The 18,672-nt window shown below is 36.8% G+C and overlaps 1 protein-coding gene across 5 annotated transcripts in view; it reads left to right on the forward strand.

The window, feature by feature from the left end:
• ano1a (anoctamin 1, calcium activated chloride channel a) overlaps window positions 1-18,672 on the forward strand; it is an 86,705-nt gene that overhangs the window by 47,008 nt on the left and 21,025 nt on the right. For all 5 annotated transcript variants that reach the window (XM_084108464.1, XM_084108463.1, XM_084108462.1 and 2 more), the window contains exons 6-12: window positions 900-954; window positions 1,989-2,040; window positions 4,802-4,857; window positions 4,950-4,991; window positions 11,273-11,337; window positions 15,579-15,713; window positions 17,792-17,952. In XM_084108464.1, coding sequence (XP_083964590.1) covers window positions 900-954; window positions 1,989-2,040; window positions 4,802-4,857; window positions 4,950-4,991; window positions 11,273-11,337; window positions 15,579-15,713; window positions 17,792-17,952 — 566 coding nt within the window. The remainder of the gene's footprint in view (window positions 1-899; window positions 955-1,988; window positions 2,041-4,801; window positions 4,858-4,949; window positions 4,992-11,272; window positions 11,338-15,578; window positions 15,714-17,791; window positions 17,953-18,672) is intronic.

Below are 18,672 nucleotides of genomic sequence, written 5' to 3' on the forward strand. Positions count from 1 at the left end.
TAACAGATGATTTTGCCAAATGTCAGTAGTCAAAAAGACTTGATTGTTAGAAACGTTCACATTTCTGGTGAAGCTAATGTAGTGAAATATAAAGGATGCTCTTTAATAATCCTCTGAAATGCAGTGTATTGTAAGGAGTGGTTCACACAGAATGCATTTTTGCTGTTAACTCTTTCCCGGCCATTGACGAAAATTTTCGGCTTTCCGTGTTTTCACTGTTGTACGGTAGGGGGCGCTATTACGCATCTTCTGAAAGAGTACAGAATCTCCTGATCAAAACACATGCGAAGAAGTTGCAGAAACAAGCGACAGCTTATGTAAGCATATGCATATGTAAAATAATGTGATCATCAACATTAAACAGCATATAAATCAAAACTGCCTAATGTTACTGAATGAAATGTGACCCAGGACGAGCTGTAGGACTGTGAAGCTTTGGGGTGTTGATGGACTCGATCTACTCCATCTGTGTTTTAATCATCGTGCCGAATCTGATTTAGTATTAGTCTTTGACATAAATGTGATTTTTGCTCAAAATGTTGCCTTTTTTTTAAAGCACATTCAAGTGTTGAAAGCTAGAATAAAACTTTTTTGTTGTTGTTGTTTAAAAACAGAGGGTCTGTTCTTTCTTTTGATTTATTGCATGTTCAGATATTCATACAACAAAATATTCTGGGGGATGCAAAAGACGTTAGTAAAACGGTTAAAGACGTCCGTATAACGCGCGTTTACATTGAAAAACGGGAAAAGTAGCACAGTGGTAAATGGAAAAATGCATTCTGTGTGAACGGCCCTTAAATGTGCTTCAGTTTTACAGTCCCATGGTATGTTATTGCCTGTAAAATTGAATTCAGAGGCACAAAACATTGAATGAAATGACTTTTGGTCTCTTTTCACAGCTTTGATTTATCAGACAGAAACTCCTTCTTCAACAGCAAAACCAGGAGCTCAATAGTAAGTACCAGTCTCTTGTGAAAAGCCCATCCAGTCAGTGACGTGACATTTGAGACCTGATGTCATTTATCCCCTGATTTGATTAGCAAAAGGGCCTTTGTGTCTCCACACCAAAATGTCAATGACGTCAAATTTGTTCTTTTTGTGGACAATAATTTCAGTCACTTGATCTGTCAGCTGCCTCTTAAAATGCTGTTTAACCTCATATTGATTTTTGGCAGCAGGACTTTTTTTTTTCTTTTTTTTTGTGTGTGGCTATTTTTGGTCTCTTAAAGGTATTGAATGATATTAAGAACTTTGATCGTCTGACATTTTGTCACATTGGCTTGACAAAGCTAACATACTGATCTACTTCTTCTTCTTCTGAGACCAATATTGTAAAATGAATGCGGCTCAAAACATTCTAGCTGTGACCAGAAAACTCATGTCAGACCTTCAGACTGTTTTGACTCGGATTGCTAATCTTTTCTAACTGATCGGACAATCAACACTACGAAAAATCCCAAAGACTGTCATTGACGGGGGTCAAAACTTTCAAACATGAACTCTTTCTGATTATTTAACCTGTATCTATTTGTAGAAAGATGCTAGAAATATGTTAAATCATGTTAGCAACATGCTAAAACATGTTAACAATGTGCTAAATTATGCTAGCAACATTCTAACACCATACTAAGGCAGATTGACCTGTTAAATCATGTTAGCAACATGTTAAAACATGTCAGCAATATGCTGATTCATGGTAGAAACATGCCTGCAACGTGCTAAAACATGTTAACAATGTGTTAAATTAAGTTAGCAACTTGTTAAAACATGTTAGCAATGTGTTAGAACATGTTAACATTTTATTGACCTCTGAGTAAAATCTTCAAACTTTTTTGTCAAGCCAACAACAAAGTTTGTCATCAAACTTTACTCATCTAGTTGTCATGTTAGTTTCATTTCGAGTCTAATATCACCAATCAGTGAATACTATTTCTAATAATTTTTGTTTATAATCATCTTTTATAAACCTATTTATTAATCATCAACAGGTGTATGAAATTTTAAAACGGACAAAATGCACACGGGCTAAGTATATCATGGGTAAGTTTCATCTTATTATTACTTCTGATAGACAAACTATTGCAAAATCCACCATGTTGTTTGTTGAAATGTTTTGAAAAATCACTTTAATTTACAGTCCTTTATATGCTACATGTGTACCTACTATAGTAATAACAGTAAATTGTGCGTGATTACAATTATATACACTAACCTTGAACCAAACCCTAATATAGTAAGTACATTTAATATTACCCAGTGCTTAAATGTATAATTACATTGTAACAAGGAAATGAAGTGTACCTAATCAACTTGTCAATAGTACGGTGGCCGAGAGAGCTCAACGCGCTGCAACTGAAGAAAACGCATGCAAACAGAAAAACACCCGCAAATGAAATGGATACTTCACCGATTAGCATTGAGCTTTGTATCAGTAGAAACCCGGTAGTATTTTCGAATGACCGTGCTTCCCTCCCTCATGTCCCCCTGAGACGAGAGATTTCTGTATTGTGTGTCTGGAAAAAAACCTTAGATGACCCAAAATCGTCATTTAGCTCATCAGAGGCTTTTCTGTCCAGAGGCGAGAGACTCCAGCCAGTAGGAGGAGCTCGTCCCGCATGTGTTCAACCCGCCCATAGGGGGATCTCACGATAAAACGCCATCTTTTCAGTTTCGAGTCGACTAGTAGCCTAGTTGTATCATTTCTTCTGATACTGCCCTCTGTAACCGGTAGGCGTGGCTTAGGCGTGGCCTCGTAGGGCAGCGAAGCAAGTGCATTCTGGGAGTTGTTGTCTTTCATCCACATGAGCCAAAAATACATTTTCTGGCTTTTCTCAGTCTAGAAGGCACCAACTTCTAAAATAATTTCACATTTCTACTGCATAAATGACCTAGCCTGGAAATCCAGACCTAAATTTGAAAGACTAATGGTCTGGCGTCGACTAATGAAAATCGGCCAGCTCGAGGGGCGGCACCAAGCATGCATTTGAAAATCTCACTGCACGCAACTGGATAACACAACGACCAATCACAACAAGTTATCTCTTAGCTACCAGCGGAGCTAACTGGTAGATTAGACTCTTGCCGTATCCGGTCGGCAAAACAGCAAAAACGGCCTTCTTGCAAAGGAACGATTCGAGCGCCGTCTTCTGTTCCTCTTTTAGATAAAAAGCCAAGTCTAACTCGTTCATTGTAGCGACCAAAGCCGTTTCAAACAACTGGTGTTCATCCATAGCCATCTTGCAATGTTTACTAGTGACTTCGACGTCACAGCGAATATCCCTCTGGCCTAACTATATCAGATAACCCGATGTGATTGGTGCAGCTCAGATCGAGGGGCATATTTAATGAGCATCATTACTCTACGCCAGAGTAAACTCGCTGAGCAAATTCAACTTGTCCTCTCACGAGAACTCTGGATTTCCAGGGTATAAATGACCCAATTTAAATACACATTCATCTTTCCAGCGGTGAAATATCCCTTTAAGAAAACATCTTCATCAGTTTCACAACGCACATGTGCTCCAAATACTCGCAACACAACCAAATACAGAAACGCGCTGTAAATAGCACAGACCACAAGGGAAACGTTTCCAGGGGACGCCAATAAGTGACGAACCCGGCTGGGACGTGCTTCTTGCTCGTGAGCATCCCTAAAACAGGGATAGCAGACGGCAGAGCCCTTGAAGTGGGACTTTGCAGTGAGCAGGGCACTTGTGTGCCATTATGTAGCCGTTTGGATCGCACTTGATGAAGGGAGCGACGAAAGACAACGCTCATTATTCTCACCTGGGATGTTCCCATGACAACGCAACACCGTGTCCATCAGCCGAATAGCTGTTATTACCAGAAATATCTTATTATTGCTGTTTACATAACTGTTGCAAATAAATATACATTTTATACAAAGAAAATTATATCTGTTATATATCTGTAAGTGAGTGTCTCAACTTTAAAACTTGCCATCTCATCTTTGGACCATGCACTACCTAACATTTCTTATGAAACTTGTTTAAACATAACATGACAACATTTGTACAATGTAACTAATGTATAGATTAACATCTTTCCCTCATGTTCTTTTTCATTTATTTTAGTTTTCAGCTCATTGTTCTTTTCTCATTAGTATTCTGATGACATTGAACAGATTGTTAATACATTTTGTATATTGTATACAATGTTGTATGTCATAATTAAACATGTCATCTCTGTATGTTTCGCAAATAATAATAATAATAAAATAAAATAAGTAGACTTTGAGCTGTAAGCACGTCCCAGCCGGGTTTTGCACCAGCTCTGCAATTCAGCTCTCCAATCACGTCACGCTTATTTATATAGCACTTTATACAATAGATTGCTTGAAATCAAGCAGCTTTACAGTATTAAACATGAAAAACAGTGTCAGTTTCTTATTCAAGTAGAATTACAACTTCAGTTTCTGCTATAAAGCGGCTCTCAAGTGTTTATGATTTTACTTACTGAACAAAAGAAAAGAACCAGAGAAGATTTCCACGTAAAAGAAGGCGGAGCCTCAGCGGAAAGTTTGCTTTGGCAAGTGGTTTCAAACTCCTGAAATGAACTTTTGGCCTGATTTTGTTCTAAATTACGTCACACCGGTTCGTTCTTTGATTTCGCCTGATGTATATTGGGGCCTTTAGTTGTGTAAAGTGTGTACCAGAATTTCAACAACACAACGCGGCCTTCAAAACCGTCCCATAATATCCAAGGACAGTGACTGGTTGATTGTATTGTACTCTGTGTTTAATAAAGCTAACTGTGAAGCGCTTGTGTTTGGTGTGGACAGGAATCAGCAGTCTCCTCGGCAGTGGCGTTTACACTGAGGCCTATCCTGTACACGATGTGAGTCACGTCATATTTTACTCCTTTTTTACATCTTTCCAATTCCCTTCAGTTGATTTGTTCTTGTGTTGATTTAATTATTTTAATTACAGGGAGATATTGACGGCGTACATGCTGAAACAAATGACAGAAAGGTAAAATACATTTTTAAATATACTAGAATACATACTCAAATCTTGGACTTGTATTTTAATTTCACACTGATTCTTGCAACAAAACGTTCAGAACCATTAAAATCATATTGATTTTAATATATTACAATTTATATATATATATACAGTATATGGTTTCAGATTTAAACTAATAAGCCTAATTTTTTTATATATATATATATATATATACACAGTGAGGAAAATAAGTATTTGAACACCCTGCTATTTTGCAAGTTCTCCCACTTAGAAATCATGGAGGGGTCTGAAATTGTCATCGTAGGTGCATGTCCACTGTGAGAGACATAATCTAAAAAAAAAATCCAGAAATCACAATATATGATTTTTTAACTATTTATTTGTATGATACAGCTGCAAATAAGTATTTGAACACCTGAGAAAATCAATGTTAATATTTGGTACAGTAGCCTTTGTTTGCAATTACAGAGGTCAGACGTTTCCTGTAGTTTTTCACCAGGTTTGCACACACTGCAGGAGGGATTTTGGCCCACTCCTCCACACAGATCTTCTCTAGATCAGTCAGGTTTCTGGGCTGTCGCTGAGAAACACGGAGTTTGAGCTCCCTCCAAAGATTCTCTATTGGGTTTAGGTCTGGAGACTGGCTAGGCCACGCCAGAACCTTGATATGCTTCTTACAGAGCCACTCCTTGGTTATCCTGGCTGTGTGCTTCGGGTCATTGTCATGTTAGAAGACCCAGCCTCGACCCATCTTCAATGCTCTAACTGAGGGAAGGAGGTTGTTCCCCAAAATCTCGCAATACATGGCCCCGGTCATCCTCTCCTTAATACAGTGCAGTCGCCCTGTCCCATGTGCAGAAAAACACCCCCAAAGCATGATGCTACCACCCCCATGCTTCACAGTAGGGATGGTGTTCTTGGGATGGTACTCATCATTCTTCTTCCTCCAAACACGTTTAGTGGAATTATGACCAAAAAGTTCTATTTTGGTCTCATCTCACCACATGACTTTCTCCCATGACTCCTCTGGATCATCCAAATGGTCATTGGCAAACTTAAGACGGGCCTTGACATGTGCTGGTTTAAGCAGGGGAACCTTCTGTGCCATGCATGATTTCAAACCATGACGTCTTAGTGTATTACCAACAGTAACCTTGGAAACGGTGGTCCCAGCTCTTTTCAGGTCATTGACCAGCTCCTCCCGTGTAGTTCTGGGCTGATTTCTCACCTTTCTTAGGATCATTGAGACCCCACGAGGTGAGATCTTGCATGGAGCCCCAGTCCGAGGGAGATTGACAGTCATGTTTAGCTTCTTCCATTTTCTAATGATTGCTCCAACAGTGGACCTTTTTTCACCAAGCTGCTTGGCAATTTCCCCGTAGCCCTTTCCAGCCTTGTGGAGGTGTACAATTTTGTCTCTAGTGTCTTTGGACAGCTCTTTGGTCTTGGCCATGTTAGTAGTTGGATTCTTACTGATTGTATGGGGTGGACAGGTGTCTTTATGCAGCTAACGACCTCAAACAGGTGCATCTAATTGAGGATAATAAATGGAGTGGAGGTGGACATTTTAAAGGCAGACTAACAGGTCTTTGAGGGTCAGAATTCTAGCTGATAGACAGGTGTTCAAATACTTATTTGCAGCTGTATCATACAAATAAATAGTTAAAAAATCATATATTGTGATTTCTGGATTTTTTTTTTAGATTATGTCTCTCACAGTGGACATGCACCTACGATGACAATTTCAGACCCCTTTATGATTTCCAAGTGGGAGAACTTGCAAAATAGCAGGGTGTTCAAATACTTATTTTCCTCACTGTGTATATATATATATATATATATATATATATATATATATATATATATACACACATACACATGCATACATACATTTACATAAACACACACATATATATATATATATATATATATATATATATATATATATGTGTGTGTTTATGTAAATGTATGTATGCATGTGTATATATATATATATATATATATATATATATATATATATATGGATAAATATATAAATATATAAATAAATATAAATATATATACATATTTTTTTGTTACTTGAAATAAAATAAAAAACATATAACTTATTTTATTTCAACTAGTTGCCAAGGCAGTATTTCTCATTTTTATTTACTTTAACATGGTGTGCTAAAATAATTAAAACAACAATAAAATTTATAAAAACTATATATTATAGCAGTGGTTCCCAAACCTGTCCTGCCGGCACCCCAACACTGCACATTTTCTTTGTCTCCCTAATCAAACACCTGATTCAACTCATCAGCTCATTAACCCATGTGATAATGAGCTGATGAGTTGAATCAGGTGTGTTTGATTAGGGAGACAAAGAAAACGTGCAGTGTTGGGGTGCCGGCAGGACAGGTTTGGGAACCACTGTATTATAGACATATTAAAAATAACAAAAACACACATCAAAATTAAAGCTTTAAAATGAAAAAGAAAAGTATATAAAAAAAGATTCAAAGTATTCATAACTATAATAGTATCTCAATGATAGTAAAAAAAACCATCTATCTATCTATCTATCTATCTATCTATCTATCTATCTATCTATCTATCTATCTATCTATCTATCTAATTATGATGTTGTAGTTAATTTTTGTAATATAACTACCTCAATTCATTCTTAATTGTAATAGTTTTCTAGTTTTCTCAGTTGGCAATAGTTATATAAATATGTCTGTCAATATACACATTTTTGTTTCTACCAGGAGGGACATTTCGTGTGTATAACAGGACATTTCCCCCAAACACAAATTAATATTTCGTAACATTGTTAACAGGTTAATCAGAAATAATTTTATTTTATAGCCTGTTCTGTCCCGAAATCTCAGTGAAACATCTCAAGCACGATAACCTAAAACACCAAGCTTCCTTTGGAGATAATGTGTCCGTAATTCAGAGGATCTGCATGTCCCGAATGGAGCCGGCGGCAAGGTTTCCAGCAATATTCAATAGGCTATGAAAAATAATGAGTATTTCCATATTGGTCAACGTTCTTCACTTTACCATCTGTAGCGGGAAGAGATGCTATCATTGAATCTGTTCTCCAAAACTGGTTTTATCACACGTTTATTTTCACGTTTTATGGCATGCTCTAAAAAAATCTGCTCATTGAATCTCATATTGACCACTTGATATAACTAAACACCATAAATGGGCTCCAGGATCTAGACCTATAGCTTTAATAGCGGACACCTGGTGGGACTCTGGACTCGCCTGCAGAAAAACCTCCAATAACTGTCAGGTCACCAAGGCAACAGGATCATTTCCCACGTCAGCCATCTGTGATCCGCACTCCTGCAGGCGCACTGTTGAGTCTTAGTGGGCAGTGGAGCCCTTCTCGAAATAATTCAGCACCGCTATTGAAAAAGAGTAAATATTTCAGTCTTTTCACAACAAACCTTGCGGTCCCTTGGAGAGAGTTGGAGTTTTGGGGCTTGTCGTGTGTTGATGACACACTGTGTGTTATGGTGCGTTCAGGTCATCTCGTAAAGATCGTGTTTACGAGTTGAACGCACATGAACGCCACCACAATGTCGTAAATAAGAGTGGGAAGCTCGGGATTTTCTTTAAGCCGCGATCTTCACGAGTTGTGTGCGTGTCAGTGAGAAACATGAAGGAATACCACAATACTTGAAGGAATTTAGCAGTGATAATGTCAGGCTTTTCTATTTACAGCGAATTAAGCTAATTGCCTGCACAGAATATGATGGCATTATAATATAACAATGTAATGATAATGTTTGCAGTGGCTTCATAAATTGATTAAAAACATAAAAAAGCAAAGAACACCTGATGCACATTTCTCTGTTCTTCTTTTTGGAGTGGACTTGATTCCACTCTTAAAACATGTTTTTTTGATACTGTATACATATTTAAAAAGCTTGCCTTTTTTTCTTTAGCAAATGCACCAATAATATGTGAAAAGTGTGGTTTTGTTGAGCTGTTTTTATGCTCCCACCAATGATGGCTTATTTATTCAATCACATACTTTTCCAGACTCTGTCTCATGTGATTTCTATTATTGGAGCATACAAGCGTGAGCAACAAAGGCTCTGTTTACTCCTGGTATTAAGATGCGTTTTGGTCGATCGGATCACAAGTGGACCTGTTTACACCTGGTGTTTTAATCCATCTATAATGTCCACTTTCAACCACTTCTGTCCTGATTTCTTCGAGGGAAGGGTCTATGTGTGGGTAAATGTAGGGGCTTTTTCAGAGCTTTCGATCTAATGGACCAAATAAGCTCATGCAATTTACATATGAATGCGACCAAAGAAGACGGAAATACATCAAGAGCATCAGCTTTCATTTCTGCTCTGACAGCAGCAAGACCAGCCGAACGCTGTGAGTGTGTGTTAGAAATCAGGAATGGTGAGAGAACATTGTGCTTGGTACATTTTTCATCTTCAAACCAAACTTGGGTCTTTTGTTACCCTGGAAATCCAGAGTTCTCGCGAGAGCACAAGTTGTATTTGCTCAGCGAGTTACTCTGGCGTCGAGTAATGATGCTCATTAAATATGCCCTTGTATCCGAGCTGCACCAATCACATCGGGTTATGTGATATAGGCGGGCCAGAGGCGAGCTAAACAGATGACGACAGCGCTGTGACGTCGAAGTCATTAGTAAACATTGCAAGATGGCTATGGATGAACACCAGTTGTTTGAAACGGCTTTGGCCGCTACAATGAACGAGTTAGACTTGGCTTTTTATCTAAAACAGGAACAGAAGACGGCGCTCGAATCGTTCCTTTGTAAGAAGGACGTTTTTGCTGTTTTGCCGACCGGATACAGTAAGAGTCTAATCTACCAGTTAGCTCCGCTGGTAGCTAAGCGATAACTTGTTGTGATTGGTCGTAGTGTTATCCAGTTGCGTGCAGTGAGATTTTCAAATGCGTGCTTGGTGCCGCCCCTCGAGCTGGACGATTTTCATTAGTCGACGCCAGACCATTAGTCTTTCAGATTTAGCTCTGGATTTCCAGGCTATGGGAGAGTTGCTGACAAACCACTCTCTCCATACACTTGCAGAGCACAGATGTTAAAGCCACTGGTCTACAGTCCTCAAGCACCTTAGCATGAGCCTTTTTTGGTAATGGGATGATGGTACTTTCCTTCCAGGCTTGTGGTACAACAACGACAACAACAACAACAAAACGCATCTTAATACCAGGTGTAAACAGAGCCCAAAGTCTTACACATTGTCTTTAGAATTCACTTCTCTCACAGGTTTGCATTTTATAGCACATAAAGAATACATTTATTTCACCCAAAAATTAAAATGAAAATTCTAAATGATCAATTCAAATGATGATATTTCTAATATTCTCTCATCATTTCTGTCCCTCCAGTGAAAGTCCACACAGCCATAACTTTCATGCATCAAAAAGTACAAAATGACTTTATAAAAGCAATCCATATCACAACTACAACGGCAAAATATCACGTTTATTACACATAAAAAAATATATTATTTAATACTGGGAAAATGGCCAGTAGCTCCGTTTGTTGATCCATCTGTGAACTGATACTACTGTAATATTTCTTAAAATAACGTGCATATAAATTTAAGCTTTTTTTTTTTTTTTACATTTCTACATTGCTTCAAAAATATGTAAAAAGTATTTTATTTGTTACCACTATTGTTATTGTAACAAAACAAAAAAAACAAATCAATGCACTAATGGTTGCATGCATGGAGGTGTAATGTATATTTAATTGAGTGATAACTGCTTGTTCACTTGGTGATTAATCCATCCATTTCTGCAATTTTGACCCATTCGAGGTGATTTGTGGACACATTGTAAACGTGATAGTCAGTTTGACTGTATTTTGCTATTCCTTACACATTCACGGCATGCTTTAAGACCTCAATGTGAACTCGACAAGCTCAAACAAAACAGACCCTTTCCGCTTCTAAAACATTATCCACTGGAATCGCTGTTAGATGTGTTATTAGTAGATTATTTGTCATGTAATCTTAATGTTTACATGCATAATGTTTACATTATATATCTATAACATTACATGCCTTCAGGCACACCGAATTGAAGTCATTACACTGAGAAATTAGTAACAGGATGGTAGAGACAGGCTTCATTTGTCCTTTTCATCAGCTGCCACTGGATCAATCAGTTATTTCGCCATTTCCATTAAAGCTCTAAGACGTGCACTCACTGTAGTTCAGACACGCTGCATGTATCATTATTCCAGAATGAATGTAATTTTAGTTCTGTCTTTGCAGATCTTGTATGAAGAGTGGGCGAGTTACAGCATATTCTACAAGTACCAGCCCATCGGACTGATCAGGTATAATATATATATATATAAAATCTGATGCTGAATGCTGCCAGAGACAGGTTTGCCCGGGTATTATGAAGCAAGAGGAGAGATTATAGAAATGCATTATACTGATATGCATTAATCAGATTGTCAAAAGTCCTATTCAGACAGGATTTGTTTAAAGGACACACTCGGTTTCGCATAGGATGAGCGATGTCTGCAGAAATGACCAAAACGTGTGTGTTTACTGGACTAATGTACCGTTATTGTCATGACTGACCTGTTGGAATGATAGCAATGACATGACACTCATTTTTCTTTCTGGATCTATTCATTTATTTAAAAAAAATAAAATACATAAAAAATGCTATTAATACATACAATGAATTGAATACACCTCTTCTATGATGAGCATGTTTTAATTTTCTGAATAAAAAAAAAAAAATTGATATTATGAAGAGGGGGCATACAGTTAAAAATGTCAAGGTAATACATTATTATTATTATTATTATATATTTATTTATTTGAATGAAAAAATATTATTTTTGCCTATTGCAATTTTAAAATTATGTGGTGCAACCAATTATTATTATATCACGTAGTTATTATTTTTCACTTATGCCATTACTTAACATGACATTTTTAGAATCAACAATCCATTAACATTTGTCTTAGTGTTGCTCTCTCGTAGCCAGACCTTCGGATTTTTTCTACTTTCTACTAGAATTTTTACTTGCCCTGACTAAATGTTCACTGGCCCCACCACAAGAAAGTAATAAACAAATAAAATAGGCCTAGTCTTCGTTGTTTTTGACCCATAACCTTAATAAATAAGGCTGTGACGCCAAAAACTACTTGCCTAACTCATATAAATTTCTGCATATTTTTAAACTGTCATTAATAAAATAAGAACAAACAATCAAATTACGAGCAATAGCACAAATACAATAGAACAAACATACAAATAAATGAAACACTGCTTTTCATGTTTTTCAGGTTTAAGTTAAGTTTAACTGTAGTAATTATCAGGTAGAGAAAATGGTTAATCAAATATAAAATAGCATTGCATAGTCTTCACTGTATAAATTAAATATAGATTAAACCTTATTAAAGTTACAAAAGTTATTCAGTCAAGAGCAGTGAGTGATTTTTTTTCTTTTTTTTTCTTTGTCCTTTTTTGTTTGATTAACATTAAACCAAAGACAGCAGCAGATTTATTAGGCTGATGTCACTTTAAAAGCTGCACGGATCCAATGTACTTTTACACGTGTTTTATTTCTCAACTGTTTATGTTTATGTAAGATATAACGGACTATCCCTCGGTTTCACAGACAAGACAGCTTAAGATAGTTCCAGACTAAAATGCATGTTTGAGCTGTTTTAACTGAAAGCAACTTGTACTGATATATCTTAAAATACAGTACCAGTCAAAAGTTTGGAAACATTACTATTTTTAATGTTTTTGAAAGAAGTCTCTTATGCTCATCAAGCCTGCAGTTAAAAAAAAAAAAAAAAAAAAAAACAGTAATATTATGAAATATTATTACAATTTAATAAAATAATGGTTCTCTTTTTTAGTATATTTTAAAATGTAATTTATTTTTGTGATGCAAAGCTGAATTTTCATCAGCAAGTACTCCAGTCTTTGGTGTCTTATGATCCTTCAGAAATCATTCTAATATGATGATTTGATACTCAGTTATTATCAATGATGGAAACAGTTGTGCTGTTTAATATATTTTTTTGGAATACTTTTTTCAGGATTCATTGATGAGTAAAACGTTAACAGCATTTATTCATAAAAACAGCATTTATTCAAAAACATTTCTAACAATATAAATCATTACCATCACCTTTTATCAATTTAACGCATCCTTGTTGAATTAAAGTACTAATTTCTTTTAAAAAAAATAGTTATTGTTCCCAAACTTTTGAACGGTAGTGTATATTGTTACAAAAGATTTCTATTCTAAATAAATACAGTTCTTTTTAACTTTTTATTCATCAAATAATCCTGAAAAAAGTATCTCGGGTTATAAAAAAAATATTAAGCAGCACAACTGTTTCCAACATTGATCATAAATCAGCATATTAGAATGATTTCTGAAGGATCATAAGACACCAAAGACTGGAGTACTTGCTGATGAAAATTCAGCTTTGCATCACAAAAATAAATTACATTTTAAAGTATATTAAAAAAGAGAACCATTATTTTAAATTGTAATAATATTTCATAATATTACTGTTTTTTTTTTGTTTTTTGTTTTTTTAACTGCAGGCTTGATGAGCATAAGAGACTTCTTTCAAAAACATTAAAAATAGTAACGTTTCCAAACTTTTGACTGGTACTGTTGGTCAATGTCATTATTCCATTACAGATTTGCGCAAAACTTTTGCGATTTTTTTTTTTTTTTTTTTTTTTTTTTTTTCTTCTTTTTTTTTTCTTTTCTAAATATCGATAAAAACTATTGCGAAATGACGCCGTTTCCATTAACCGATGTTATGCGACTAAAACGTCATTTTTTTCCTCTCGCAATAAGGCCGGTGACACACTGGATGTGTGGCGTGAGCGTCTCAGCTGCGTGGCGTGTCCGTTTTTATTTCGGCTCCCATGTTAACAGGTTAGAGCTTGCACACTGCCTGCGTGACACGCGCGTCTCAGGCGCGGCTCGAGCCGCGCGGAAAACGCGTGCATTCTAGAAATAGAACCGACGCCTATTTTTCACGCGATACGCGAGCGTCTTGGAAGCGTTTCCAAGCAAAATTGAATAGGAAAAGATGTTTATATGACATTTTGACACGAATACATATTAATAAATGTCATTTTGATGTTTGAAAGTGTCTAGGGTTTGATATAAATGCAAATATAAATGCAATTTAAAAAAATATTATTCATTTTCAAATACTGCACCTGTCAATACAGAACGAATTATTCTGTAGCCTATTTTGCCGTCAACACTGCCGACGTTGTCTTTGCTGCTATATATTTATGTTTAACATGAAGTATAGGCCTTCCACAACTCTCTCCCCATATGTCAAATATATCACCAATGAGGCTTATCATATGTCACCAAGCAGCAGCAGCGCCGCGTCAGACACGTTTGGTGTGCAAAGACATGGAAAACGCCACGCACACGCCACGCAGCTGACACGCAACAGAAACGTCACGCTCACGCCACGCAGCCAGTGTGTCACCGGCCTAAGTCCTTCCAAAAATCATGGCAACGGACGTTGGTAGGTTTATATATATCACAGCCACGTACCGCACTAGACGTTATTATTATTATTAATGGAAGGAAACGTAGGCGTGTTATCCAAGCATTAATGGCAAGGAAAGCCCCTTATACTGTGAGCGGCTCATATGAGGTGTTTCTGGGTGTTTCTCACTCAGATCTGCTTCGAGGTCTTGATTGTGGCATTTCTTTGAGGTTTAGAATCCAGTATTTCTGTCATTCTTTTGTCTTTTATGAATTTAATAAAGAACTCTCTCATATTCTGTCCAAACACACCGCGCCTTCTAAGTCAGGTGACTGTAAATGCGCAAAAACTGTTTCCATTGCAGTTTAGCGAAATATTCCTTTTTCGAATTGCCTGAAAAAACCCCTCATGCGAGCATAAAAACTTTTTTGCGATAAATGGGAGTTTTTGCGAAATTGACGTGTTTCCATTGGGCGTATTTTCAATTCGCAATTTCAATTTGCGCAGTTTGAAGGGTAATGGAAACGCGGCTATTGTTTTGTCTCAAGATGCACACCAGTCATTTTTTTCTAAGGCACGTTTATAAAAGCTACTTAAATGCCCTAATTGAACTAAGGCATAATCCTGGCTTAATCTAAGCCCTGTCTGTGAAACCGGGCCTATGTTTACTAGTATACTCGCCAAGACCGGCATTTTTTGTCGTAATTTTGTGTGAAAATGTCTGTTCAAGTGCAAGAAGACGTGAAGGAGAGCTCAATTCAGCATTTGCACGCTGTCTGAGAAGCGGCTTTCTGTGCGCACACAACATTTCTCACACTATTGAATTGAGTTCTCTTTCGCGTCTTCTTGGGCTTGACTATTTAAATAGGCAAGGCTTAAAAACACGTGCAAATGATAAACTCTCGTGATGCAGCACTGAGACAGTCGCGTCAACCATCCTGAGCGACAGTCGGGCAGTCCTAACTGTCGAGTCCTGAAGAGGATCTGTTTCTGATGTTTACTAGATAGTGATTTTAACTTATTTTGCTTTACTTCATTGCCCTAATTCCTCCTCTTTATTCTCTCTCAGGAAGTATTTTGGTGAGAAAGTGGGCCTGTACTTCGCCTGGCTGGGTGTGTATACTCAGATGCTAATCCCGGCAGCGGTTGTGGGTGTTATCGTGTTCCTGTATGGCTGTGCCACTGTGGACGACAACATTCCCAGGTCATCTTTATGTAATTTATGTGATGGTGTATTTGGATTGTTTTTGTACACAATGTGCTAACTAGCATTTGACCCCTCCCTAAACCACTGACAGCTTTGTACATTCATTTTCTGCCTTTTAATTATGTAGAATTAGTTTGTGTGTGTCACATACTTTTGATTGACACATTGTTACCTGTGTCATGGAGTCAGCTTAAACACATTCCACTGGCACTGGAAACAAGTCTCAACAATGTCTCCGGACAGCAGTGTGTACTCTTTTGCAATGCCTTTGAACTTTTTCTAAAGAAGAATATGCCTAGGCATTTATGAAAGAAACCACTGCTGCACTTAGCAAGAAACGCGTCTGGATGCTGAAGTGCGTGGCAATTAGGGAGTTTAGAGTGGGTTTGAAATGCTGCGACTGTAATGGACTGTAATGTAGTGTATAATGAGAGTGACTCAGTGTTCGCTGGCTGTCTCACGACGACATTCATTAATTCCACAGATGCCACTGCTGAAAACAAGCTGTTCCAGAAGCTAGTGCGATGCCTACCTAGGCATAATTGTCTGTACAAAACAGTGTATGTGTATGTGTTTGTGGGTAATTAATTGGGTAATACATTTGCTCTCTATTGGCTGATGTGTGTGTGTGTGTGTCTGTGTGTGTGTGTGTCTGTGTCTGTGTCTGTGTGTGTGTGTGTGTCTGTGTGTGAGTGTATATACAACCCCATTTCCAGAAAAGATGGGACATCAAAAATCAAAAACCTGGGAATTGTTAATTCTCTTTAACATTTATTTAACTGACAAAAGTACAAAGTAAAGATCACTGACAAACTTTTGATCACCTGATCAAATTTGGGTTTTGATGGCTGCAACACACTCCAAAATTTGGGGCATGTTTCCCACTGTGTCACATGACCCTTCCTTTTAACTCTTTCCCTGCCATTGACAGAAATTTTCGTAATTTATGAGACAATGCTTCCTCAAAAAAAAATTGAATGATTGATTTTAGTTTTTAGTATTTTATTTGTAATTTATTTAGACATTCTCATATTATATTACCATAATTATCTGGATATCACAACTATTTTAATTTATATTTGTTTTTAATGACCCTACAAGTTCCGTTAAACCATCAAAATATGAGCAATTTTTTTATATATTTTTTAAATATTTTAAATATGAGGGAAGAACAAAACACTAAACTTAGTTAAGGTATTTTATTTTACTATGCAAAAAACAATGCATAGAAAAACTAAAAGCTCACATGAAAAAGCAAACACTGATTACAACATTATCAGTTATTAATGTTGTGTTGGTTCTCTCTTGTTCATAATTTCTTTGGGTTACACTTTAGATTATGGTCCAATTCTAACTATTAACTACAACTTTTGCCTCAATAAACTCCTAATTACTGCTTATTAATATGAATGAATGAATGAATGATGCATTTATAATACTTAGTAAGGTAGTTGTTAAATTTAGGATTAACGGATGTAGAATATGTTCATGCAGAATATGTATACATCCTAGTAATATGCATGCTAATAAGAAACTAGTTATTAGGGAGAATTGAACCCTAAACTAAAAGTGTTACCTTTCTTTGTATGACAGCATGGCCATTTCACTGCATTATTATAACCATTGACACCAAGCACAACTATGCGCAACTATATGCTCACAATATCTTTAACAAAATTTTAATAATATTTAATAATAAAGGATGAAAATGTAAATTTTCCTAAGACAGTCATCACTTTTGGCCACTACTGTAGTATTTTATGCTTGTTAAAGTATCATGTAACTGAAATCAGTTGAGTTTCCTGTGCTTAATGTGAAGATCACTATTTATACAGTGCACTCAGTTTCATATTAGTCATTTTGTTGAGGATGATAGGAGACACTTAAAGCCAAAGTAGCTGCCTATTTTGACATCTAGGAGGCTCACTACGTATTACAGCAGAGATGAAGAATGTAGAATAATGCTTTTTCCTTTTAGACTGCAAAAATACAATTCGTTAATAGCTTTTCTTGGTGTCTGGAGATATGATGCATTTCTGAAATCAGTTTTTTTTTTTTTTTTTTTTTTTTTTCAGCATGGAGATCTGCGACGAGAGAAACAACATCACCATGTGCCCAATGTGTGACCGAGCCTGCAGCTACTGGAAACTGGTCACGGCTTGTGGGACGGCCAGGGCCAGCCACCTGTTCGACAACGCGGCCACCGTCTTCTTCGCCATCTTCATGGCACTGTGGGGTCAGCAGCTCCGTTCTCCTTTCATGTTCACACACACGCTTTCTTGTTTCTGTACACCAACTGTCGTGTCCGTACATATTGAGGACAGATTTGATCTGGCAAATGTTGGAAGGGATTTGTGCCCTGGTTTTACACTTCTCTTTAAATCCCCCGTACTCATCCCCGCTCAGATGCTGAGCTTCTTAAAAAGCTGGTTATTTTAGCAAAAGCCCTAAATTTGCCTTTCCTGTTTTGATCCCCTGCAGTTACAGGCTTTGAAATGAAAAATGACACCCTATGACAAAGCTACTTGATAACTTGAGTCCACTTTAATCCTCTGGTGCTGTTTTTATTATTATTATTATTTTGAAATTAATGTACTATATTTTAGTTCAATTATGTTTTTTATTTAATAATTTGTATTTTTAGGGGATTTTATAGTACTAAATTATATTTATGTAGTAGTTATAATCCATTTATGACAGCAGGGGGAGACCTGCTGTCAGACTCTCTAAAATGGAGAGTGACTCACAGGGTCGCGAGACGACGTAAAGTACATGCATCTGATGAGTGTTATCGAGTTGATGTCAATAGCGCGCTCTCTGTAGGCATATTCATATGTTGCCGCTATGTGAAAAAAATCCAGCAAAATGCGCCAACGCGTTTGTCGACCCCAGAGGATTAACTTTAGCCTAACCATAAATTGTGATTAATATATGTATGATCACTCGCATCAAGACG

Source organism: Abramis brama (genome assembly GCF_963993115.1).
Source record: "Abramis brama genome assembly, chromosome: 3".
Classification (NCBI taxonomy): Eukaryota; Metazoa; Chordata; class Actinopteri; order Cypriniformes; family Leuciscidae; genus Abramis; species Abramis brama.